General features: G+C 49.8%; 1 protein-coding gene across 2 annotated transcripts in view; it reads left to right on the top strand.

Annotated features, from left to right (window-relative positions):
* The window catches only part of Txnrd2 (thioredoxin reductase 2), a 52,084-nt gene that overhangs the window by 8,519 nt on the left and 16,383 nt on the right, over positions 1 to 27,182 (top strand). For both annotated transcript variants that reach the window (XM_057765103.1, XM_057765104.1), the window contains exons 3-11: positions 1,724 to 1,780; positions 2,865 to 3,009; positions 3,515 to 3,589; positions 5,673 to 5,751; positions 6,731 to 6,793; positions 9,048 to 9,118; positions 19,208 to 19,227; positions 19,942 to 20,033; positions 21,868 to 22,042. In XM_057765103.1, the coding sequence (XP_057621086.1) occupies positions 1,724 to 1,780; positions 2,865 to 3,009; positions 3,515 to 3,589; positions 5,673 to 5,751; positions 6,731 to 6,793; positions 9,048 to 9,118; positions 19,208 to 19,227; positions 19,942 to 20,033; positions 21,868 to 22,042 (777 nt within the window). The remainder of the gene's footprint in view (positions 1 to 1,723; positions 1,781 to 2,864; positions 3,010 to 3,514; positions 3,590 to 5,672; positions 5,752 to 6,730; positions 6,794 to 9,047; positions 9,119 to 19,207; positions 19,228 to 19,941; positions 20,034 to 21,867; positions 22,043 to 27,182) is intronic.

Raw genomic sequence — 27,182 nt, 5'->3', positions numbered from 1 at the left:
AGATGCTTCTTAATGTCATTGTCACACAGCCTATCTCTTCATGTGACACCTAGAATCCTCCTGAGACACGCCATCTCAAACACATTCAGCTGCTGTTCTGAGGAGCGTTTCATTGTCCAGGTTTCAGAGCTGTAAAGAAGGCAGCTCAAGACAAGTGTCTCATATGCCTGTAATTTGTAATTTTGTTGTTGTCGTTATGTCTCTTGTTGACCAAACCTTTCCTAATGCCTGGAATGCAACCCTGGCAATCCCTATCTGCTTCTTGGTTTCTGAAATAGTTCCCTCCTTTGAAATGAGGTTTCCTCCGAGATAGACCCACGTTTCACCAACGATACAGCACTACTTGCTGAAAGTCCAAATGAGCTGCAGGCCTTTGTAGAGTGGTGGAAGTCAGTGAAAACCTTGGAATAAAAATAAACATTGAGAAGACTAAGTTACAGCACATGAGACGGGTGCACCAAGATTCTAACACTGTAGTAAAGAATCAGAACCTCAAGCAAACGCAGAGAAACCCTGTCTTGAGAAACAAACGAACAAACAAACAAAAAAGGAAATTGGGAAGAAAGGGTTTTTTTTGTTGTTGTTGTTTTTTATTTGGCTTATACTTCTATATTACAGTCCGTAGTTAAGAAAGCTCAGGGCAGGAGCTCAAGACAGGGACCTGGAGGCAGGACCTGAAGCAGAGGCCATGGAGTAGTGCTATTCCTGAGGCTTGCTCAGTTTGCTTCTTTATACACCCTGGGGCCACCTGGCTATGGGTGGCTTAACCCCAGTGGGTCGGATCCTCCGCAATCATTAATCAAGAAATATCCCACAGCCTGGCCAGTCTGATGGAAGCATTTTCTCAGTTGAGGTTCTGCTACCCAGATGACGTTAGCTTGTGTCAAGGTGACAAAAAAGTCAACCAGCAAGGCAAGTCACATCTTTTGCCTTATTTATCCCAAGAGTCTCATTTTTAATCACTGTATAATTGAGACATGTGACATATTCACTGTCCACACCTGTAAAGTGAGTTATTTATGGTTTGTGTATTCACAGGGTTGCATAACCACAGCCACAGGTTTAGAACTTTTTTCTCCCCCTGGGTACTGCATACTCATTCACAATCACCCTGTCCATGCCTTCATCCCTTCTCCTCCTTGACCCTTGTAATCGCTATCTACTTCCTGTTTTAGTGGGTTCTTAACACTTGATATCAGTGGGGTCATCTGTGATCTTTTGATTCTTTGACTGGCTGTGATGTCATCTATGTTCATTCATGATATAGTGTGTCTCAGGACTTCCCTCCCCTTTGTACTGCTCCAGTTCCCCACCTCCTCTCTGGCTGACATGCGTTACTTGTCTGTCATGGCCGTTCTGTCGGTGGCTAGCGAGGCTGACATGGGCGGGGACTGGGCTTACACTGAACACCCAAGCCTACAGTAGGTGGGAGCAGGGACTCTGGCAGGGGACACCCGTCCTAGCACTGCCTCAGTGGGTGGTGTGAAGGCTGCAGTCCGCAAAGAAGCTGGAGGGCTCCTGCCTGCAGGCAGCAAGCTGGGTGGGTACCAGGAAGGGCAGGTGCAAAGCTGGGGGGCACCTGCATGGAGAAGGAGAAGGAACAGCTCACCCTTGTCATCTGTGTTCAGATGTTGGCCTGGACCCCTGCCTCCACCTGGGCCTCATGGGAAGCTCCATGCCAGTTTCCTGCTCTGCTCACCTGCAGATGTCTCTGTCATTTCAGCTGCTCAGCTGGGAAGGAAGGTGGCAGTGGCTGACTATGTGGAGCCCTCTCCCCAAGGTAGGTGAAGGGCACAGGGTAGGGACACAGCTCACATTCAGCTTACACCGAGTCTTCCAGTCTCCACTGCCCACAATCTCCCTAGAGTGTGCTGCTCAACATGCAAACATTTCTATCAAATTGTTATTTTAAAAATGACTGATGAGTGCTATTGGAGTAATGGATCAATGGTCAAGAGCACTGGCTGCTCTTCCAGAGCACTGAGGTTTGGTTCCCAGTACCACCTGGTGGCTAATAACCAGCTCTAACTCCAGTCCCAGGGCATCTGACACCCTCTTATGGTGTCTATGAGCACTGTATCCATGTAGTTTACACACATACATGTACATAAAACACCCATATTTACAAAAATAATAAATAAAATGTTCAAAAATTTTTTAAATGACTGAATATATATATATAGGGAACAAATCCATGTGGGAAGACTTCCCTGAGACAAGTTCAAGTCACAAAATAGCAACCCCTTTAAGGCATTCTGAGCCTGTGGAATAGAAGCCTCTTGTATTCCCTTACATGGGAAGTCAAATCCACTCCTACCAGGGCCTGGGCGATTCTGTGACTGAACACCCCCCTGGTATGTGTATGTGTAAAGACCACATGTGCGTGTCCCCTGAAGCACACATATACAGACATGTACACACACATGCACACACACACACACTCGCGTGCGCACACACGTGATGTAGGATGTCCTTCTGCATGCTGTGAATATGTGTTGCTTTTATTGATTGATGAATAAAGCTACTTTGGTCTATGGCAGGGCAGAATATAGCTAGGCAGAAAATCCAAACAGAGATACAGGGAAAAAGAAGGCGGAGTTGGGGGAGACACCAGCAGCCACTGGAGGAGTAAGAAGCCAGAGCATCACTGGTATGCCACGGGCCACATGGCAATACATTGTTTAATAGAAATGGGTTAATTTAAATTAAGAGCTAATAAACCTGAGCCATCAGCTAGACAATTATAATTAATATCAAGCCCTTGAGTGATTATTTTATAAGTGGCTATGGGACTGGGCAGGACCCAAAAAAGCCTCCAGCTACACATGTGTACATACACATACATGCTTTTTCTGATATTCCAGGTACCAAATGGGGCCTCGGTGGCACCTGTGTCAATGTGGGTTGCATACCTAAGAAGCTGATGCATCAGGCTGCCCTGCTGGGGGGCATGGTCAAAGATGCTCACCACTATGGTTGGGAGGTAGCCCAGCCCATCCAGCACAACTGGTGAGGAACCCTTGCTGTGGGGTCCCCTTGAAAGGGAGATTTTCTGTCCACCACTTATCCCAGGGAGCAGCTCTAGTTCTGGCTTTGGGGGGAGGGGACAGCTGAGATAGTTTGCACTCTTCAGACACTTTTGGTGGTCACTGGAGGAAGAACATGCTAAATTCCCCAGGTAGAGAGAGCCCAGGATTCTATAGCCCCAAACCCTGGTCAGAGGCAGGGAAACCCCAGATGGGGAGGGTCAGGCTCCAGCCCTTTAAACACACCCGCAAACCGGGTGTGGCAGTGTGCCTGTTGTCCAGGACTCAGGAGGCTGATACACAGGGATCTTAAGTTTGAAGCCAGCCTTAGCTACTTAGCAAAACCCTGGCCTCCCCCAAAAATAACAGAAAGTAAAATAACCACGCCTCTATTTCTCAGTATTCCTGAGTTTTCTTTTACTGCCTGAATGAACTTTGCAGCCATCTCTGCTGCTGTGGATCTCATGGGTTTTTGTGTGTGTCGACAGGAAGAAAATGGCAGAAGCTGTGCAAAACCATGTAAAGTCCTTGAACTGGGGTCACCGAGTCCAACTTCAGGACAGGTACTGAAACCCCCAGGTCTCAGTGGCCCAGTGATGTGGCCCTGGGAGGACCACCCTCCTGGCCCTTGCAGTCATTCTACCTGTGAACGTATTCACTGTGCAGCGCAGCCCCTGGCAGTGATAACGTGAGGGTCCTTGGGCCTCAGTAGGGCAGAGATGGGTCAGTGCTGTGGGAAGGGGGGGTGCCTGAGAGGCCTGGAACTGAGGAAATGACAGCAATGAAGAGACAGGCTAGCTGGATGGCTGGAGCCAGGGAAGAGGGTGAAACAGGCAATAGAGGCTTCAGGCCTGAGCCTGTGGATGTGACTGGACTGATGGGCCCTGCATTCCTTAGACAGCCACTGCGGTCCTCCACAGTTTGGAGGATAGAAGCTGGTGAGCCCTAAGTCAGGTGGCAGCAGATCATGAGGGGCAGGGGGTGTTTACAATTCTGTGTGTGTGTGTGTGTACGCATGTACACGCCTGCCTGTATATCTGTGCATCGCTTGTATGCTTGTTACCTTCAGAGGTCAGAAAAGGGTGTTGGGACCCTGGGAACTGGAGTTACAGATGGTTGTGAGCCACCATATGAGTGCTGGGCCTCAAACCCCCTCCTCTGGAAGAGCAGCCAGTGCTCCTAACTACTGAGCCATCTCTTCAGTGCTGCAAGGGTATCGTGTGTCTGTGTTGTGAGGCTGTTCCTTGATTGTCGGGGTGAGTGAAGAAGGTGATGGAGAGGCACCTGGACACTGATATTTACTGCTACCATGGGGCCTTTCAGACAGGAGGATGGGTCACTCTGCCACTACCATGGGGCCTTTCAGACGGGAGGACAGGTCACTCTGCCACTACCATGGGGCCTTTCAGACAGGAGGACGGGTCACTCTGCTCACCAAATACCCGCCCCACCGTGCCACAGCCTCACCGTGCCTGCTCTCTTGGCCTCTTGGTGCTTTTAGGTGCAGAGGTGATACACATATGGTAGACACTTCAGTTCCCCGTGGAGCTTCCCTGGGTCCCTCCCCTGCTAGTCATAGTTTAGGGCTCTCAGGATGGTGTCAGTCATGGCTCTGTTGCTGTCTTGCCATCTGTGGTCGCCATGTCTCAGGGAACCAGAGTGCCAAGCAAAGGGTTCTTGTTTTCCAGCGCGATTCCCACTCACACTTGTCACACTAGGGCCACAGGCAGCTGGCCCTGGGTCAGAGCTCTTGTTTCCTTTTTGTTCTTTTATTAAAAAAAAAAATCTTTGCATGTGTTTACTTATTTTTCATGTGTATGATGCCAAGTTCCAGAGTCTTCCTCCTGGGGGCCCACATGGCACTGTCTGTCTGACCAGCCCTAGAGGCTTAGTCTGCGGAGGAAATGTTTAAAGAGCCTGACTCTTAGAGACAGGTGTGGTGGTGCCTGTAATCCTGGGTTTACCGGCACTGTGGAGGTGGAGGCAGGAATATCAGGAGTTCAAAGTCATCCTTGGCTACGTAGTGCATGTGCTGGCTGGTTTTGTGTCAACTTGACATAAGCTAGAGTCATCTGAGAGGAGGGAACCTCAATTGAGAAAATGTCTCCATAAGATCAGGCTGTAGGCAAGCTTGTAGGATGTTTTCTTAATTACTGATTGATGAGGGAGGGCCCAGACCTTTGTAAGTGGTGCCATCTGAGAGTTAGTGACCCTAGGTTCTATAACAATGCACACTGAAGGGCAGGGTGTGGTGGCATCTTTCATCCCAGCACTCAGGAGGCAGAGGCAGGCATGTCTGTGAGGCCTGGTCTACATGGTGAGTTCCAGAACCACATAGAGAAACCCAGTCTCGAAAACCAAAAGCAAGAAAGAGAGCAAGCTGAGCAAGCCAGTAGTCGGCACCATCCACAGCTAGTGCATCAGCCCTGCCTCCAGGGTCACGCCCTGTCTGAGTTCCTGCCCTGACTTCCTGCAGTGAGGAACAGTGATGTGATGGATAAGCAGACCTTTCCTTCACATGTTGCATTTGGTCATGTGTTTCCATAGCAATAGAAACCCTAACCAGGAGAGTGAATTTGAAGCTAGCCTAGAACACATGGGACCTTGTCTCAAAAAATGAAATAAAATCTTACTTTTATATTTCAGGAAAGTCAAGTACTTTAACGTCAAAGCCAGCTTTGTCGACAAGCACACAGTTTGCGGTGTTGATAAAGGTGGGAAGACGGTAAGTGTCCATTGGCCTGCCTCTTATGGCTCCTCTGGCCCCAGATCCCAGCTTTGTAGGTCTGGGTATTGTTCTGGTGTTAATAGCCTTTGAGGTCACACTTCTTCAGAGCTGGTGCACAGGTCACAGCCTGAGATCCCAGCACTAGGGAGGCAGAAGCAGGATCTTGGGTCCCAGACCAGACCTAAGATGAATAGTGGGACCATGTCTCCCCAACACAGACACACATACACGCACACACAGACACATGTGCATGCAAGACATGCATTCTTGAGCACACAGACACATTCTTCACACACACAGATTATTGCATACACAGACACATGTACACACACACATACAGACATGCACACTCACACAGAAACATGCACACACAGATATATACACACAATGCACACACATGCATATACACAGAAACATGAACACACAGACACATGCATGCACACAGATATCTGCACACACAGACACATGTGCATACACAGAAACACATAGAAACACAGACACATGCATGCACACACAGAGACACATGCACACACACAAACACAAACAGTTCAAACAGAGCTGGGGATGTAGCTCAGTGGCATTACCTAGCTTCCCTAGCGTGAGTTAGATCAGATTTCAGCTACACATTCCCCTTGTTAAGTAGCTCAGATGTCATGGCTGGCTTTCCTGCAGCTTAGGGTGATGACAAAGATGAGAATCGCTCCCTTCCTACAGTGTTTGTAGGCTCTGAAGAGGCATAGTGTTCGCAAAGGCCTTCTGCACTGTGAAGTGCTTGGAGCTGGAACACCTCACTGCCCCTCCTGCCTGTTCTGGGGACATTGTGAGATCCCTGTTCTGTGAGACTTAGTGATATGGGCAGAGCACCTCCACTGCACAGTAGGGACCGCAGGAACCACTACCCAGCCACCCGCAGGCATTCCGTGCCTGTTGTTAGCTGAACATGCAGTTTGACCCACGGTTCTCTGTTTATCCTCAGACGCTGCTTTCAGCTGACCACATAGTCATCGCTACAGGAGGGCGACCGAAGTACCCCACACAAGTGAGTGGCTTGCGGTGGCCCTTACCTGGGCCCTCTACCCTCATTCTGCTGCAATTTTCTTGTCCTATTTCCAGGCCTCTCAGAATCTACCCTGCTGAAATGGATCTTCAGGTTCCATCCCCTCCCCCGCCCCGCCTCATGGCAATGCCTCAGGGTCACTCCACACTGCAGCCTCCTGGGGCCTGTCTCCCTTCACCCAGTGTCCTCCTTCTTCCTCCCCTTAGTGTCTAATTGTGTTGTCCAGGCTAGATCTGAATACCTGGGTTCCAGAGACCCTCCATGTCAGCCTCCAGAGTAGTTGTGACATCATACCTGGTCCCTGTGACTGGAGTGTTTGACATTACACCTGACCCTGTGTTCCTCCTTCCAAGCCCCCATTGTCAATTGCTTTTCTCTTTAACTTCCAATGCCAGGCTCTCCAGGACTTCAGTCTTATTCTTCACCTTCCTCTTCCTCCCACTCTACAAGTTTGAAATAGAATTCACTTACCAAAATTCTCTCTGTGAGGCACAATGGATTTTAGTACATTCAGAGTTGCCCTCTCCTATACCCCTCCATTTCCAGATCCTTTTCAAAATTTCAAGTTGATGCCTTGCCACAGCTCCCCTGGTTTCTAGACTCAGGTGCCTCAGCAAGGATATGCTGTGTGTGTATTTTGATGGCTCATCTCACCAGCATGATGTGCTCAGTGTTTATTCACTGATGGATCAGATCCTCCTTTTGACGGCTGAATAATATTCCATTTGTGCAAACGCCACCTTTTGTTCATCTAGCTGTCCATCAGTCAGTATCTCAGCTGCTTCCTTTTTTAGCTGTTACAAACCATGATGTGCTATGAACATCCATGTAAAGGTTTTTTTGTTTTGTTTTGTTTTGGCTTTTTGAAACATGGTTTTTCTGTAGCTTTGGAGCCTGTCCTGGAACTCACTCTGTAGACCAGGCTGACCTCAAACTCACAAAGATCTGCCTGCCTCTGCCACCCGAGTGCTGGGATTAAAGGCGTGCGCCATCACCGCCTGGTGTAAAAGTTTTTATGGAGTTTGTTATTGCTTCCCTTGGGTCTTTATAAAGAATGGAAGTTAGAGCTGAGCTGGGCCTGGTGGTGCAAGCATTTGATCCCCAAACTCTGGAGGCAGAGGCAGGTGGATATCTGTGGGTTTGAGGCCAACCTGGTCTACAAAGCGAGTTTTGGAACAGCCAGGGCTCTGGTACACAGAGACACCCTGTCTCAAAAAACCAAAACTAAACTAAACCAAAAATAGTGGAAGTTAGATCACATGATCATTTGACTTACCCTTTTGGGAGACCACCAGCTTGTTTTCCAGTGGCCACACCGTATCTGCTCCCTGCAGCTGTATCTGAAAGTAGTCAGTTTCTGTCCTCTTACATAGCTCAGGTCTTTTGGTGAAAGCAGAGTATTTCAAGTAACTTATATGGTAACACCCACTGGGATTTTCTCATTGCTGGGGATCTGGTTTTGTGAAGCATTTCTTTTTTGTCGTGTGTGGCCACTGGAGTCTACTTAATTAGCTTAGTGTCAGCTAAGGACTGCAGAGGTTTCCTTTAAAACCAGGAACCATGAAATCTCTGCATGCCTGTTGGATCTTTCAGTCTATACTGCAGTCTGCATGTCTGTGGGATCCTTCAGTCTATACTGCAGTCTGCATGTTTGTGGGATCCTTCAGTCTATACTGTAGTCTGCATGTCTGTGGGATCATTCAATCTATACTGCAGTCTGCATGTCTGTGGGATCATTCAATCTATACTGCAGTCTGCATGTCTGTGGGATCCTTCAGTCCATACTGCAGTCTGCATGTCTGTGGGATCCTTCATTCCATACTGCAGTCTGCATGTCTGTGGAAGCCTTCAGTCCATACTGCAGTCTGCATGTCTGTGGGATCCTTCAGTCCATACTGCAGTCTGCATGTCTGTGAAGCCTTCAGTCCATACTGCAGTCTGCATGTCTGTGGAAGCCTTCAGTCCATACTGCAGTCTGCATGCCTCTGTCTGCATCAATGTGACGAGGATGGAGTTGCCACTCCTGCCTTTCTGGATAGGGGTGGCATGCTTGGGGAGTGTGCATGGGGTCATCTCCCATCCCCACAGATGGTTGTAACCTGAAGATACGGATAGAAGATAGGAAAGCTCCCCTCATGGGATTGAGCTGTTTCTGTAGAATGAGGGTTGCTTTTTCAGAAGCCCCAGGGACATGCCAATGGCAGTCTAGTCACATGAATTCTCTTTTTCTCCACAGATCAAAGGAGCCCTGGAATATGGAATCACAAGTGATGATATCTTCTGGCTGAAGGAGTCCCCTGGGAAAACGTAAGGCCTGGGGTGTGTTTTGTGGCATATCTGCTTTCTGATCCTACTGGAGACATGGGATCATCCTCTAAAAGAAGGAAAGATGGCCCTTTCTAGACCGCTTTGCAGGACTGCTGGCGCCCTGTGTCCTATGACTGTCTTGAAGGTGATGAGTGTTACAGAGACCGAGTCAGCTGTTATACAGGGCACTGATTGTCAGCAGTGTCCCTTGGTGCAGCAGACCCTACTGGGTCCCTCTTGATCATCTCTCCTGTCTGCTTTGTGCTTTGAGCATGTTCCACGCTATGACCAGGTGTGAAGGTGAGAACAGTAGTGTGTGCAAGGCACATGTGCAAATGCACCAGCCTGCCCAGAGCTGATACTGGACTCAGTGTGATGCAGGCTTCCTGCTTGCAGGGACCAGAGTGGCCACAAGAGGGTGACAGAGGCTTGGCTGATAACTATTCACTGCGTTGTGCCTTCTCTAGTAAATAGTAGTGGAAAAAATTACCCCAGTGGTTGGCAGGTGCGAGAGTATGTGTGCATGTGTACACATATGTATGCTTATAAATATGTGCACAAATGCAGGTGTATATTGTGCGCATGTTGGAGCATCTGCACAGGTATGAGGATGTTACATGTACGTATGCACTGGACTTATTTCAGTGGATGCAAATCCTACCTCTAAAGCCCTGGTGTTTGGGATTGAACCTAGGGTTTCACTAATGCCAGACAAGCACTCTACCTTTGAAGCTAAAGCCCCAGCTCCAAGCTCGTTGTTCTTGTTGTTGCTGTTGTTGTTTTGAGACAGGGTTTCTCTGTGTAACCCTGGCTGTCCTACAGTTCACTTAGTAGGCCAGGCTGGTCTTGAATTCACAGAGATCAACCTGCCTCTGCCTCCCGCATACTGAGATTAAAGGTGTGCACCACCATTGCCTGGCTGTGACGATCCTTTAAATGGATAAAAATTTACTTGTTATTACACGTAGGTATCTTTGTGTGTGTGTATGTGTGTGCATACACGCGTGTGCATGCATGTACACGTGCATGCCACAGTGCACATGTGGCAGTCAAAGGGTGATTTGGGATTTGGTTGTCTCCTTCCACCTTTATGTGGGTTCTTCAGATTAGACACAGCAAGTGCTTGTACCCACTGAACCATTTCATCAGGCCCACACTGTTTGGTGTGTGGCTGCACAGATGCCAGAATGTGTGTGTGGAGGTCAGAGAACAACTTACAGGAGTTGATTTTCTTCTTCCATCCTGTGGGTTCCAGAGGTCAAGATCAGGTTGTTAAGCTTGGTTGTTAGCACCTTTCCCTGCTGAGCCATCTCACTGGCCGAGCCTCTTTCTTTTGAGACAGGGCTCATATTCTTAGTCTGGCTTTGTACTCATAATGTAGGCAAGATTATCTTGGAAGTTCTGATCCTCCAGTCTCTACAAACTGGGTTCTGGAATTACAGGCATGCTTCATGCCTGGCTGCTTCTTCCTTAAACAAACAAACAAAAACCCAGCTTTTTTTGCTTTATTTGTGTGTGTGTGTGTGTGTGTGTGGTGTGTGTGTGTGTCCATGCACAAGTCATCAGCCTCAGCAGCTTGTGCCTTTACTCATGGAGCCATCTTTGTGGCCCCTCCTCCTTTTTACAGCTGATCATAATACACCAGCATCTCACGGTTTGTTTATTTGCTCCTCCATGGATGGGCAGTGTGAATTGCATTCCTGGGAAGGTGGTACATGGATGTCTGAATCCTCCTTTCCACTCTCTTGAGTATATACCTGGCATTGGAATTGTTAGCTTATTGTGCTGATTCTACCTTCAGTAGCCCAATACTGTGTTCCCACTGGTGGTGTTCCCACTGGTGGTGTTCCCACTGGTGGTGTTCCCACTGGTGGTGTTCCTAGTGATGGTGTTCCCACTGGTGGTGTTCCTAGTGATGGTGTTCCTAGTGATGGTGTTCCCACTGGTGGTGTTCCTAGTGATGGTGTTCCTAGTGATGGTGTTCCCACTGGTGGTGTTCCTAGTGATGGTGTTCCCACTGGTGGTGTTCCTAGTGATGGTGTTCCTAGTGATGGTGTTCCCACTGGTGGTGTTCCTAGTGATGGTGTTCCCACTGGTGGTGTTCCTAGTGATGGTGTTCCTAGTGATGGTGTTCCCACTGGTGGTGTTCCTAGTGATGGTGTTCCTAGTGATGGTGTTCCCACTGGTGGTGTTCCTAGTGATGGTGTTCCCATGTTCCCACTGGCGGTGTTCCCACTGGTGGTGTCCCCAGTGGTGGTGTTCCCATGTTCCCACGGGTGGTGTTCCCACTGGTGGTGTTCCCACTGGTGGTGTTCCCACTGGTGGTGTTCCCACTGGTGGTGTCTCCAGTGGTGGTGTTCCCATGTTCCCACTGGTGGTACACCAGGGTCCAGTGTTGCTGCACCTGTACATTTGACCAACAGTGATCTTGACAGTATAAGACCTATAAGGACGTCTTTTCTAGAAGCGGAAAAGCTGGGCCCAAGGGCTTGCAGCCTTTTCTGACAGGCTAGCTGCATCCTGTCCCTAATGCTCTGCTGCCTGCTTCTCCCTCATCCCCATAACATGGGCATTGTCTGCTTTTTTGGGAGACACAGAATGGATTGGCTGTCTTCCCGTTCCCACGTGTGACTGCACTTGCTGCTGTCTAAAGCCCCTCCCTCAGACTGAGGATGAGCTCATACTGATTCATAATGACTTCCGCTGGGTTACCAAGCTGTGATTTGCCTTTTGTCTTTTATTATTATTATTATTTTAAAAATTAGGGACTGGGGAGATTGCTCATGAGTTGAAGAACTGTCTGGTCTTCCAGTGGACCTGGGTTTGGATGTCAGTACTGACATGGCAGCTCACACCTGTATAACTCCAGTTCAAGGGCTTCTGACATCCTCACACAGATGTACATGCACACAAAATAATAATAAATTCTAAAAATATTTATTTTATGTCTATGAGTGTTTTGTCTACATGTATATATATATATAGCATATACATGCCTAGTACCCATAAAAGTTAGAATAGGACATCAGATCCCCTAGAACTGGAGTTATAGTTATAGCCACCCTATGAATGCTGGAGTCAAATGCATCAAGTACTTTAAGCCACTGAGCCCTCTGTCCAGCTCCTGCCTTTTGTCTTCTGCTTTTTTCAAACATTTATGCATTTCTTTAGGTTTTTGAGACAGTCTCACCTTGTAGTCCTGCTGGTCTGGAACTCATCCTACAGCCCAGGCGACCTCAAACTTGTGAGTCTACTGCCTCAGCTTCCCAGGTGTGCAGTGCCACTGCCCCATCTCTCAAGTCCTTGCCCTTTTTTTTTTTTTTTTTTTAATCTTTTGCGGTGCTGGAGCTCAAATGCAGGCCCTTACACATCCTAGCCAAACGATCAATTCCCTACCACTGATCAATTCCCACCCAAGGTTTTAATTCCTATGTCAGAACAATTATGATTTTCTTTTATGCCATAATTATTTCTAGGTGTGGGGATCTGGACTTTCCCAGGGCTTTGCACCCAGAGCACTGCCCTGCTGAGCTCCAGCCCTGTCTGCTGGTCTAGCTTTGTCTGTCTGCTATAGTGAACACATTCAGATTCCATGGATGTCTTTTCAATGGACATCAAGTTCAGAGTGTCCATGTGGGGATCAACCTGTGGACCTTGGCCTTGTATTTGGTTGGGTCTCCGACCCTGATCTCTTCCTTATCTTCCAACAGGTTCAAATATCAGAGACGGCCCCATGTCATATACCATAAAGATTCTTTGTAACTTATAGATGTACAAATGGTTTCTTTCTCTTTTAGATGTAATCTAGACCTCTCTTTGCTCTTAATGACTTTTAAGAAGAAGGGCCTGCCCCACCCCAGCTTGGTCTTTGGTTTGCTTTGGTTTTTAGCTACCTCTGACTGGGTGGTTTTTTTTATGTCTTGGGCTTGGTTGCCCTTGTCTGTGGAGCTGGGCTGCTGCGGTGCTCGCTGGCAGCCCCTGCTGCCTGTCTGTAAGCAGTGCTGCTGCTGGGCATTGCCACTAAGCCTGTTTCACTCCCTCTCTGTTTTCCTGCACCCTGACTTCTTTGGGTGGTTCTTCCTCTCCTATCTTCCCATAATGCTCTTTGTGCCGGACCCAACATGAGCAGCACTGAAGCTGTAGTGGCCCTACTCTCCCATCTCTAGTCTAGTCTGAGGCTCCTTTCTGGGCTCTCTCTAAAGGCATAATTCTCTGAGTTCTGGTCGGCCCCGTTTCTGGTAAGCCGACCCAATGCTGTGCACCCTCAAAGCCCAACCCCACTAGTCCAGAAGTGGGACCTCTCCCCTGCGGCTGTGTGCTGGGGGGGGGGGCTGCCTCAGCTGAAAAGATATGGCCCTCAGATAGTTTAGTCAGGAACAAAACGGCAGTATTTATTTTCTCCAGAAAAAAAACATTTAGGGTTTTTTTTTTAAGCTCCTTCATGTAGATGGAATCTAGGTATGTTATTGTTTAAGAAAAAAAGTGTTTGTGGTGCATCAGTCACCCGTTTAGTTCTGAACATGATTTATGTGAGGAAATGGTTTTTTTAAAAAAAAAAATTAAGCTGGAGATATATCCCTGTACGATGCTTCTGTGAAAATGCGGCTTTGTCCAGGCTGTTAATGCAAGTTGTAACAGTGCGGCAGGGGAGGCAGTGTTTACATGTTACATTCCTCCGCGCAGTCAAAATAAGCCTGGAGGGTCTACAGTAGCATTTCTGTATTTTATCAGCTTGGGCTGGGGCAGAGGGGGAGGCCCTGCTCACACTTGGAGGGGCTGTTTCTGCTAGATTTATTTGCCTTATAAATATTCCCGGTGTTTATTTTAACTCCCCTTTAAAATGGAGCTGAAATTAATATGGATCCCAGGGCTGTCCCTATGGCCCTAGGGTGCCTCCCGGAGCCGGGTGACACTTTGACATGGCTCATCCAGGAGGCCAGGTCAGCAACCAAAGGGTACATGGCACCTCTGGGCCTGGGCCTGCAGTGGGCACTGTCTGCTGGCTGGCATTTGTTGAGGAAAGACCCCAGAACCATGGTAAGATCAGCAGAATTTCAGAGCTTTCCTTCCTCTGTCTACCTGGGCATAGGCAGCAGCCAGGGCTCATTTTCTAGTGTGTGTATGTGGGGTGTGGTGACAAACGCCTGCTAGTCACCCATGAGGTGGGTTGAGCTCAGCGTGGTAACTATAGCTGTCTGGGCTTTCAGAATTACCTCCCACTGCCTTTGCCCCTGGGCATCAACGGAGGAACCTCTTTCCTCCTTGGATGACATCTGAGTCTCAGAGATCCCAGGACTGGCCAGATGGCAGAGATGAGGCGCTTATGTCTGAGCCCTGTCCATAGAAGACATGGTTAAATGACACCCTTTACCCAGCAGCTGGATGCTGGCCAGGCGAGGTCACACCTGTCAGCTGTAGTAGATGGAGCACTTGGCTAGAACCCAGGGTCTTAGCCACTTCATAGAAAGAACCCCTGAGCTTGCAAATGTTGTCTTAGACTCCTTGTCCTGTCTTAGAGGGGCTGAAGCTGGGCAGTATGAGGCCCAGGGTAAGACAGCATGTTGGCACCTGCCCACTCTTGGCCACCCAACTACCAGTGTATGTTGGGCCTGGTTGCCTTTTACGTTGCTCTTTGCCAAAATCTAGGACAAGCTGGAGAAGGGATGAGGTAGGGAGGGAGACCAGAGTGCTGGGCTTCTTTGGGAAAAGTAGGGAGTGAGATAGTGGCCACTGAGGGCAGGCATCCACTGCCAGTGAGGAAGGTGGCTGATGCTCTGTGGAAAAACTGTCCCACTGACACAGCAAGGCCCTGACAGTGAAGGATGTAGGTGAGAAAAGTGAGCTTGCTCCTTAACCCTGCTTTAGGGATGTGAGAGTTGGCACTGGGATTCACTTATAGATCACAGGTAGCTTGAACCAGGTGTGTAGGGACAAGGGAGTGGCAAGAGCTGGCCCTGCCTCTAAGCCTCTAACCCTGCAGCTCAGACTGTCTCCTTGTACCCTCATATCTCCAGAAAACCTCTGTGCCCCACAGATTCTCAGGCCTGACCCCCCCCCCCCAGCTGACCTGGCCCAGCATTTCTTTTTTTTTTTTTTTGGTTTTTCGAAACAGGGTTTCTCTGTGGTTTTGGAGCCTGTCCTGGAACTCCCTTTGTAGACCAGGCTGGTCTCGAACTCACAGAGATCCGCCTGCCTCTGCCTCCCAAGTGCTGGGATTAAAGGCGTGAGCCACCACCGCCCGGCCCCTGGCCCAGCATTTCTGACCTCTCTTTTCTGAATACCCAAACCATGAAGCAGGGTCCTCCCACAGGCACTCTCTTCCACATCCCCTTTCCCCCAGCAGGCTGATCAGTGGGTGCTGTTGCTAGGCTCACTGTTTCTGGCTCCCGAGCTGGCACACTCAGGATGGTGAGGAGGCCACGGTGGGGGAGCAGCTGGCTCCACAGCTTCTCCCACACTGAGCCTGAGCCCCAGGAGCTGTGTCCAGGTAACAATTACAACCTGCTTGTTCCTGCTGTCCCTTCGCACTGTGTCTCCTCCCCAAAAGGTTTACAGAGCTTGGGGCGGGGGGGACGGACGATCTCTCCCTCTGCTGTTAGTCCCATTCAAAGCGTCCTAGCTACACACTAACCACACTAGCCCTGGAAATGGTGGTGACTGAGGCCAGCCCATGACAATCTACTCCCATGTACCCGTGCCAACCTGAGGTTCTCTGTCTCTGGGCACTGTGGAGCTGAGAGTGTTTTGCGTATGAGATAGGGTGTCTAGTGCAGGCTAGTCTGGAGCCTTCTGTGCAACTGAAGCCAGTCTCAGTGCCATGACAACCTCACCTCCCTTTGCTGAGTGCTGTGACTACAAGCGTGGGGCAGCATACTGGACTAGAGAATTTTTATACTGGCTGCTTTAGTGCCGCCATCCGAGTTGGTCATGGAAGCAACTTTGGTCTGACCCTCACTAAATTGGGAAGCTGCCCAAGGTACTATGACCATTTTTCTCCCGTTCTAAGCGCAGAGTTAGAAAGGTACATTTTATCTTAGAAGAGCCACTTAGTTAGAGCCATGGTTGCATAATATTCTCATTTTCTGCCCAGCTTCTGACTCTGTTTCATGTGGTGCTCTGGTGAGGCAGAAGGGAGAGTGGCTGTCAGCTTGGGGCTTGATTCTCAGCTTTTCTGCTTGTTTGCCTGTGTGGGGCCAGGACCTTGGGTAGCTCCCACTACTCAGGGCTTGGTCCAGGGGTAGACCCCAGAGGTTTGTGTGGTACTGGCAGGTCCAGGCAAATCTGGAGCCAGCTCCACTAGGATGGAGGATTTGTGGTGTCTCCTCTCTGGAGCTGCTTTTCTGGAGAGTCTGTGGCTCTACAGTGTTGACTGGCACTTCCTGAACTGGCAGTACTACCAAGGAACCAGGTGCTCCTATGAGACTGTCACTTGTGTGGGTGTGCCTCCTGGAGAGAGGATTAGGGTCCTGCCGGCTGAGAGGCAGACTGAGCACCCTGTAAGCCTAGCTTCACAGGTCTCTGTTAATGCCCTTGTTTCTGCTTCCTCCTCCCTTTCAGTTCTGACAAGCAAGCCACCCTGTGATTAAACTAATCTCATGCATCCATGGAGAATGTTGGCACATTAAAAGGCACAGGCGCGCGCGCACACACACACACACACACAGAGAGAGAGAGAGAGAGAGAGAGAGAGAGAGAGAGAGAGAGAGAGAGAGAGAGAGAGAGAGAGAGAGAGAGAGATTAGGTTCAAGGCTACCAGGGTATAAGATGGTGACTTCTGGTTGAGCAAAGATCTGACCCAAGGTCTTTAAATACAGTGTTAACTCTTGAGCTTCCAAACCTTCCTCCAGCCTGCCAGCACCAGCACCGCCATCCCTTGCGGTTGGCTGCAGCTGTACTGGTCACTGAGCCTTTGTAGCTGGTCCTGGGTGAGTGTGGCTAGTAGAAGTCAATCTACAGCTTCCACCTCTGGGAACTGACTCAGGATCTGGAAGCTTAATTTTGTCTCAGTTAGAGGAAGAGGTGGAGTGAAAACCAACGCTAACAAGTGGCCCAAGGTCACTGTCCATTCAAGCAAGATGTGAGCTTTTGTGGAGATTTTCTGTGTGCACTCAAAGCTCCCCCACCCCCAGGAATGTGCCTGCCTGTGGGTGTCTGCCTTCCAGTGTGTGCTTTGGAGTTGCAATTTGGAGGTGGTGGCCTGAGGGCTAGGGGCACCTGGGAGATGGCTCTCCACCTTCTGTGGTGGGGCCACCTCAGGAGGTCCACAGTGCTCGTGGGCTCTGCTGGAGCAGATGGCGATCCCTGGCTGCCCGCCCACCCATCTCCCACACCCAGCTTGCTTTGTGGGAGGCGGGGAGGCACACGTGGACTGCAGAAACAGAAGAATCAGATTCTGGAGACTGTTTGCTTCGTACTCAGCAATGTGGTAGGAGGGTCTAGAAATGGGGGCTGGGGTTCCAGCTGTCCTGGGGAGAGTCTGAAGGGAGCTTGAGGTAAGTAGAGAGGCCCAGTCACTCCAACAGAAGGACTGTACTGGTGCTGCCCCTCTAGGCTGGGTCTCCACAGCTTGTTGGAAGGTGGGGGCTGGGTCCAGCATGCTCTTCAAGGAGCTGAGAACAAAGTTACTGCTTGTTAGATGCTCAGACCTTCACCATCCATCCCACAGGTGAAGCAGGGTGATTGAAGCAGCTTAATTCCGTTTGCTTCTTAAGTAACTCAGACTTTCATGTCTTAAATGGCTTAGGCCTCTCACTATATACATCAAATCCAAAAAGTGTTAGGTTTTATATTTTGGAAAATGTCTCTACCGGAAACACGTTGCACCTGTGTGGACGTTTGCAGGCAGACAGATGCACACTTGCATCCTGTGTATGTTTCTTTGGCATAGCCAGTTCATTGGGGGACCAGGAAAGTACCTCTGTTCTGCTGTCCTGCTTGGGATCTCAGGATCTCCTGTCCATGTTCATCACATGCTGAGTGGGCTTGTATGACCAGCTGGGTCCACCTTGTCCTCAGCCAGTCAGTGTAGTTCTGTCCTCAGCTCCTGTGCAGAAGCAGCATGCCAGATGGTTCCCGCAGGGCACCTGCACAAGTATTCTGAGGGATCCGCCGCTTTTTGAAATGGAATTATATCATTAGTACTTGCCAGGATTAGTACTGACATCAGGCTTATCCATCCTTACATCACCTGCTCTTGTTCAAAGACTGAAGGGGTGATCTGACGAGCCCACCCACATGCAGCCGCCCTGGCTGGGAATCCTTGTTTCCTCAGCCTTTTTGCATGAGTGTGCACATGTGTGCCTGTGTGTTTTGCATGGGTGTGCATGTGAAGGATATGGACAGGTGTGTGTGACCACTTGTCTATACTAGTATGTTCACAGTGTGTATGTGCGTGCAAAGGACTTTTCATGTTTGTTTGTCCCTATATGTGCATGTATGTGGAGTGTGGACCTGGCCACAAGAGAAGATTAAAATGACTGTTTTCAGTGAGTTACAGTGTCTTGTTCTGACTCTGCGGTGTGTGTGGGGGGGGCGGGAGAGAGGGAGACAGAGGGGAGAGAGAGGGGGGAATGCCGGGGGCCTTGGGCCCATATGTAGTGGGGTTGGACAGACAGATCTGGGCTCTGCTCATGGGGAACTGCTTCCTATAAGCCCCTTTCCCCATTCTGGCCTTCTTAATATCCTACCAGGTCATTCCTGCTTCCATCCTGGCTCAAGAGGCAAGACTCATCTGTGGGCAGAAGGAAAGCCTTGTGCTTCTGAGGGCCATCTCTCAACATGTCCACCAATGCCTGGTGCTGCCTATGTTTTTCACAGGCCAGGTGTCATTTGTCACTGACCGTGCAGCCTTCACCACCAGGCAATTTGCTGGTTCAATAGTGCTGTTTGCTGTGTTATATTTCATAGCTGGAGCTTTTAGGAAGCGGGTTCTATACCTTGACATCACCTGTTTGAACATTCACCCTCAACTGTCATTGCTTATGAGTAACTGGCAAGACGGCTACAGGGCCCGTCTTCGTCCCGCCTTGCAACAACAGCGTGTAGCCTTGCTGGGACTCATTTTGTGCTCTTTGCTGTTTTCCTCCACAGGCTGGTGGTCGGAGCCAGTTGTATCCTTTGCAGAAGTGCAGATGGCCATCCTTAGGAATGATGCTCCGCCCCTTCACTATTCTCCCTCCCAGGAGATACTATGTTTTCTTGCATGGGGACTCAACTGAACCTGTTAGGGTTGGGGGTCTGGGCCCAGGGAACTGTTTGAGGCTGACCTTTGAAGGCTACCGCTTCCCGAACCTCATACTAAGCTTGCTGGGACAGCTGGAGAAGGCTGCAAGGCGGTTGCAATGGTTGTAATGAGCATCTCCCTTGAGAGCAGCCCTGCTGACCTCATCCCTGCAGGAGAAGCAGTCAGACCAGGAAGGGTCAAGAGGGGAACCCTAAGGGACTCAGGGTCAGGACAGGATGTAGAAGGGAGATGAAAGCCCCAGGGCTAAGCCTAGGAGCACAGGCCATGGGCAGTGCTCTGCAACTCTGCTCCAAGGCTCTTTTCCCCTGAAGGTTGAGACTAAACACCAGAGCAGGATGGAAGCCCTGTGGAGGCATAAACTTATTTGACCTGTGGGTGCTGTTGGGAGAGCTTGCAGCTGGGACTGGCAGCTCTATGCACTTGAGACCCGGGGCCCTGGGGATCTCCGAAACTTTCAGCAGAGTCTCCTCCAGTGCTGAGCAGGAACAGGGGCCTGGGCAATGGGAGCAAGGTCCAGGCTCTGTTGCCCCTCTGCTCCCTAACTCACAATCAGTTAGTGTTCCTTAGCTTGCTGCTGAAGACGTAGCCCTAGAGTGTGCCGGCTTCCTCACAGGCATTGGACTGGATACCACGGTCATGATGCGCAGCATCCCCCTTCGCGGCTTTGACCAGGTAGTGCCCAGGAGCCCCTGCTCTCACCTGGCCTCTGCTTCTCCCATGAAGCCACATTCTTTTTTTTGGCTACCTTACACTGCCTCAAGCAGCTGCAGGTGTGGCCTAGGGGAGAGGCCTGAATCTTCAGAAATGGTTCTCAAAAACCAGGTGGCCTAGTACCAGCCTGTACTCCTGCCACTTGAGAGGCTGAGGCAGGGAGAATCATCTGAGTCCAAGAGTGGAGGCCAGCCTATGTAGTACTTCAAGTCCTATCCCCCAAAATAAGTCACCCATTAAAATCTAAGTTTGAGTTTGTCATTGAGATGCCAAATAGTCTATGTCCTCCTGTACTGTAGTAGGAGGCCACTTGTTTGTTTCCGGCTGTTCAGCCTCCCTAAATAACCACTCAGAAACTGTATTAATTAAACCACTGCTTGGCCAGTCACTATATCATATTCCTAGCAAGCTTTTACATATTAAATTAACCCATTTTTATTATTTTATATTTTACCACAAGGCTCGTGGCCTACCAGCAAAATTCCAGCTGGCAGGTCGCATCTTTCCCCTCTGGCGGCTACATGGCATCTCTTGACTCTGCCTTCTTTCTCCCAGCATTCAGTTTAGCTACCCAATCACAGGCCGGGGCAGTTTCTTTACTCATTAACCAATAAAAGCAAAACATATACAGAAGGACTTTCCACACTTCTCTACCAAAGATAATCCAGTCCTTGATCATGCTAAACTCTGATTAGAGAAGCCTGGCAAAGAGAACTGAGTATGTAATACACTGGGTCCATGGTCTCATGACCCCTGCTTCCATCACCCTACCCTACAAACATCTTTCCATCCCCTGCAGCTGTGTGTGACTTCATCCTAAAGCTGTGCCACTACAGCCGAGGGCATGCATACCAAGCCCCTCTACAGGGAACAACATCTGGGGAGCCTGAGGGTTTCCTGCTGCCGGGGGACATGTTGGCAGCAGACAGGCTGCAGATGTATAAGAAAGGGGCCTGCAGGAAAGAGGGCTGGAGTCTCAGGCCAGGTGGCAGTAGGCACGCTGGGCACTGAGCAGGCCCTTAGTTCCCTTTAGAGACTTGCACGTCTGAGTTCGCCAGGCATCTGGTGCCATGTAGAGTGTTAAGCAGCTAATGGGTCAGTTCCTTTGTTTGTGACAAATTGAGATTTGATCCCTGATATAAAGGGCTCCTCATACATGTAATCCAGCATGAACCCCCTCACTCAGGCAGATAGCACAGATTTTAAATGGTGGCTGTTTATGACCTCCAGGCAGCTGTGTCTAGTCTCTGCTGTTGGCCTGGCTTAACTGCAGAGCTGCGTATGGACTGGCCAGGCCACAGTGAGGCCTGGTGACACATGGGGCCCTGTGGGCTAGGAGCTGATTGCAACACCTTGGCCACTCCCAGTCCGGGCCTACACTGCTGTTCTTGCATTTCCTGGGACTCGGAGTCTTCTGTCAGCTCCCCCAGCTTCCTGATGGCAGTGAGGGGACATTGGTGACTCCCTGTGGAGACCGGGTGGGGAGTGGTAGGCCAGCTACCTAAACTGGGACAGAGATCCCATGACTGAGAGAGAAGGCTGAAACTAAATTTGCCCTGACCAGTCTCAGGTCTGGGAAGTGGGAGCCGGGTGGTAGCTTGGCCTTCCAACTTGGCCTCCAAAATCGTAGAACAATGGGACCCAGGGGTGGGCATAGTGAGTATCCCATCTTCTCTGGGCAGAACCCTGTTTTGGCCCTGCTGGGCATTTGAGAGCAAGGTGGAAGGCTAGGGTGCTTTCAGTGCCTGCTGCCAATAGTGACCTGGTCCTCATGGTATCTTCTTGTGCTTTGCAGCAAATGGCATCTTTGGTCACAGAGCACATGGAAACTCATGGTACCCAATTCCTGAAAGGCTGCATCCCCTCCGTCATCAAAAAACTCCCAACTGGCCAACTGCAGGTCACCTGGAAGGACCACGCCTCTGGCAAGGAGGACATAGGCACCTTTGATACTGTCCTGTGGGCCATAGGTAAGGATGCTATCTAGCTCAAGGGAACCAGCAGAACCGAATTCCCTTGGAAGAGGAGTCTTCACCTTCCTATCCTGCCCTCCTGGGTGCCCACTCTGCTCACTCCTAAGCAGGTTGGCCACTGCCTGGTACACCTTTCAGGCCACCGTGGAAGCTGTGGACACAGTACCTACACCTGGCTGTCCCAGACACACCATTCCTGTCTTTCTTTTCCCATTGCCATGTGCTATTCTGGAAAGCAAACCAAAGAAGAGGGTTGGTGGTGTCACCAGGCATAATCCTTCAGGAAAGGTGTGTGAGGCCTTCCACAACCCTTTGTGGATTGTTTCTAAGGCTTCAGCATAAACTCTAGAGATTTCCTAGAGGGCTTAAATTTTGATAGATCTATCTTGAATGAATTCTATGTTTTCTTCATAACATTATAATTTCAAGCTGATTTTTGTTTGCTCACTTTGAGGCAGTGTCTCATATAGCCCAGGTTAACCTCAATCTCCATTGTTGCCACGGATGAGCTGGAACTCAGCTTCCTGTCCCTGTGACCCAAGTACTGGGATTGTAGGCTTGCACCATCACACTGGATTTACGCCAGTTATTTTTCTCATAAAAATGATACATAGAGAGCTGCAGAGCTGGGGAGGCAGAAGCAGGTGGACCCCTGGGACTTGCTGGATAGGCAGCCTAGCCTGTTCCGTGAACTCCAGCCATGCCTCAATGAAATAAGGAGGACAGCCCCTGAGGAAAGACACCTGAGGTTACCATCTGACCTTCACACATATGCACACATATGAGTGCATACCGGCATACACATGTGTTTTCACAGGAACACACAGTGACATATTTTTAAGTTGTTTTTTTTGTTTTTGTTTTTGGTTGTTTTTTTTTTTTTTTTTGAGACAGGGTTTCTCTGTAGCTTTGGAGCCATATTTTTAAGTTTTAAAAGTAGCAGTCATACGTATAACATGAAGTGTTCTATTTTATTTGGTACCCAGCTCTGAGGCAGTGAGAGCATTCACACTACTGTGCAGCATCACCACATCTGTTTGCAGAGCATTATCCCGCTCTGAAGCCCCTGGTTTACTGCATGTCAGCTTCCTCCTGCCCTGGCACCCACCACTCCACTTTCTATCTTAGTGATGACTCCAGGAACTCATAAATGGACTCTTTTTATTTCTGGCCTGAGTCACTTATCATAATGTCCTAGAGGTTTATCCATGTGCTAGCATGTGTCATAATTTCCTTCCTCTTTAAGGTGAACAATTTTGTTTATCCATCCATCTGTTGATGGACATGCAGACTGCTTTCACCTTTTGGTTATTGTCAGTACTATTGCAGTGAACACAAATGTCCACAAGCTAGATGTATTGTTACAGGCCAGAGGATGTGGTTCATTAACAGAGGCTTGCCTAGCATGTCCCAGGCCTGGGTTCCATCCCAGCAGGTGTGCTTTGGCTGTCACTATGTAGCCTTGCTCTCGTCCTTCTGTTTGCCATGGGTGGTAGGTCCAGCTTTTCATGGGGATGAAGGCCTAGCAGGCGAGGCTGTACATACTTAGCTATTGCTGACTTTGCTAGATAGATGCCAGGGGAATGCCTCCAGGGTCAGGGTCTATGTGGTAAGGGTTGAGGAGGCTCAGCCAGCGGCCAATGGCAAGAACAGAGATCCAAGATGCTGTTCCTATCACAGGCATGCTGGCCATGGTGAATGGGGTTCTTATGGAGCACCATGGGTCCTTATTGGTGAGGTAACATATGCACACCACATCCCCATGTGAACAGCCTGCCCACCTCAGTGTGAATACTTTCTAGTTTGGGCTTTTAGTTTTCCTGACTTTCTTATGAATTTACACATTGACATAGGGGAAACGTGGATCAACAGAAACTTACCTTAGAGCTTTGTCCCAGATTATCTGGGTCTCTGGAGTCTATCTAATGTGAGCTAGGACTCAGAAACGAGATCACCCTCGGAAACTTCTTTTTGCTCCATCTCAATAAGACAGGTGGTGTCCAGGTGTGCTGGAATGGACTTCCTAAGGAACAGGGCTGCACCGCAGAGCAATGTTTCTGGGAATAAACTTTCTCCTGAGTTGTTCAGAGGAGATGGACTGGTTCAGATTACACAGAAAAGGATGCGAATGTGGACCTGAGTGCCCCAGCACGAATACAGTATCACCCTAGTCAAAGCTGACAAAGAGTATGACAAGATTAGGTGATGGGCCGGGTGGTGGTGGAGCACACCTTTAATTCCAGCACTCAGGAAGCAGAGGCAGGAGGATCTCTGTGAGTTTAAGGCCAGCCTGGTCTTCAGGCTATTCCAGGACAGCCGGGGCTAATATACAGAGAAGTGTCAAAAAACAAAAACAAAACAACAGCAACAACAACAAAAACAGAACAAAAGGAAAAAGATTAGGTGACATCTTAGACCCCAAAGTGTCTGGTTTATCTTAAACTTGTAACTGGCAAAGAGACAGCTTTTTCTTGCCCCCCCCCGCCCCCCCGTTCTCTTTTCCTCACCTTGGGCACATGGAACCCTGTCTTTGTTGTTTCACTTGTTTGATTTGTTCTTTGTGATAGGGCCTCCTACACAGGACAGGCTGATTGGAACTCACAGTGTAGCCCAGACTAGCCTCACACTTGCAGTCTTGGGCCACCACAGTGCATCACCATGCCCAGCCCTTGTCTTGTCACTCGACCATGTGGCCAGGTGCTGTAGGGTCTGTGCCTTTGCAAAGTCTGGTTCCCTGGTTCCAGGGGGTCTTCATCAGGCAGAGCCTCTGTCCCTCCCTTGCTGGGAGTCTGTTCTACTTTTTTCTGTTTTCAAAAAGAGTATCCCCCAGACACTCTGCGGGAGTGATTGATGCTGGGGGTGGAAGCTTTTCGAAGTCCTTGGCCTCTGACCCTGCTTCCCCAGGGCTGTGGCAGTGGCGGCAGCGGTTTCTGGCACGCCTTCTGGGTGGTGGGGCTGGCGCTCGGGCATGTGCTGACTTCACCACCCCCATCTGAGCCAGGTTTTGTAAACATTCAGCAGCCACTTCCCACTTGAACAACTGGGATTGTTTTCTGAAGTTTTCACTGATAAGCCTTTAACGAAGCATTATTTCTGCTTGCTATAAGATGATGCACTCTGGGAGGTTAAAATGAAACGCACAGCTGCATAGCTGGTTCCTCAGACATCCCTGTGGATAATGCTTTGCATCCCAACAAACTGGACTTTGAGGGACATTTAAGAAAAGGGATGGATGCTCTTCCGGGCCCCCTGACACCTATGGCCAGGAGAGGCCCCGCACCCTATACCTGAGGGGCCAGTGTTCTGAGGCAGTGAGATTGTGAGACTCAGCCATGGCAAAGTGGGGCTGCCCTCTGGAAGCCAGGAGGGCCGTCAGCCTTTTCCTCCACACAGCCTTGATCTCCAGTGGTGGATTAAACATATTAGCAGTTAAAGCAGTTAATTGCTGTGCAGGGGCCCCTCATTGTTTGTCTCTGAATCACCCGCCCACACCAGGTGTCTCAGATAATAGACTGGGAACCTCAGCGAGGAGGATTTCCTGTCTGCAGATGTGCCGATTACGGCGCTGAGTGAAGACAGTCAGCCTGCAGTCCAGGCAGGCGGGATCTGCTCTTGCTAGCCAGGAGTTAACCAGTTGTGGCCTGAATCGGTGCTGTCATGGGAGCTGGACCAGGCCAGCCCCCACAGATGCCTTCTCTGAGGCCTGCCTGTACTTCAGCTGAGCTGAGACTTGGTTTTAAGGAAGGCATGTGGAGCCTCTGGAGAGCAGCCTTGGGAAACTGAGCGGAGACTGACCTTTGCCCTAGGCTGCCAGAACACAGCCAGGCAGTTCTCTGCTCCTGCCCAGGAAAGACAAGGCTGTGGCACATTCATTCCTGGGTCACAGGCCTCCTTCCCAGCTTGTGGAACAGGGGCTTTGCTGTGCCTACATAGTCCGTATTAAGAGCTGGGGACGACAGTGCCTGAGGAACCTGCCTAGAGAAGAAGAGTGGCAGGTGAGACCTGGGGAGGAACTCGCCTGGTTTTCACCCCGAGTACTAAGCCATTTCTTCCTGCTCAGGCTTCATCTTAGACAACCTAGTATCTTGTCTTCATTGTCATCATCTGCGTGAGTCAAATCTAGGTCTGGGCCTCTGAAACGGTGTGAGAGTAGCCAGTCAGCCCTGGCTGTTGGGCATTGGGGCTAGACTTCCCAGCTTCCATCTGGCTTCATTGGAGGTCATCCACCCGGCATGGGCACCTGGCCCACGTCCAGGGAGGCAGGGCACAGGGAAGCTGTGTGGGAACACCCAATCTTGGGACCCAACCTCAGCCCAGGATGCGCTATGTAGTCTGGCTCTCCATTCCCACCCAGGACTACCTGTTTATGCATGCAAATGACATGCCCGTATGACCGGCACTGTCACGCTAGCCCTCCCCAGTACTGAGTGCCATGCAGCAGGGACAGGGGTAGGAGAATAAACAGAATCGAGCTCCACACGGGTGGACACTTACCACTAGGAGTGTCCTGAGCTCAACAAATGAGAGGGCCAGCTTTGGGCTGCCTGAAGGTTTTGAGAGGTGGCTTGGTCCCTGGCACTGGGTGCTCTGAAAAGACTCTGAAAAGGAGCAGAGCGTGGACACACTAGCCGAGGGTCTCCCTACTGTGTGTCTTGCAGGTGACAGAGTGTTCCTGGGCCCCTCAGCTGTAGGTGGGCCCAAGCTGTGAGTCAGGACCATAATTAAAAAAAAAAACAAAAAAAGAAGAGAGAAGGCTGAGGAGAGGAAAGGGAAAAGGTTTTTGGGTTTAGCAGGAGACAGATGTACCATGCTGGAGGTCCTGGGTTCAATCCTCAGAACGAAGTAAATGATTTAACAATGAAGGGAGCTGGCTTGGTAGCTCTCACCTGTAAACCCTGCACTCCGAGGAAGAGGGATTGCCATGATTCCAAGGGGAACATGGGCTATATAGGGAGTTTGGAGCCCACCTGAGCTACAGAATAAGACTCTACCCCCCAATTCCTCACTCCAAAGAAGACTAAAAGGCTAGGGATGTAACTCAGTTGGTAGAGTGTTTGCCTGTCAATCACATAGCCCTTGATTGAGTTAGCGTCACAGAAACTGGGCATGAACAGTTGCATACCTACAATCCCAGCAC

This window comes from Chionomys nivalis, chromosome 3 (assembly GCF_950005125.1).
Source record: "Chionomys nivalis chromosome 3, mChiNiv1.1, whole genome shotgun sequence".
NCBI classification, from domain to species: domain Eukaryota; kingdom Metazoa; phylum Chordata; class Mammalia; order Rodentia; family Cricetidae; genus Chionomys; species Chionomys nivalis.
The sequence above is the reverse complement of the archived record's forward strand: the minus strand, read 5'-3'. Positions and strand labels throughout refer to the sequence as shown.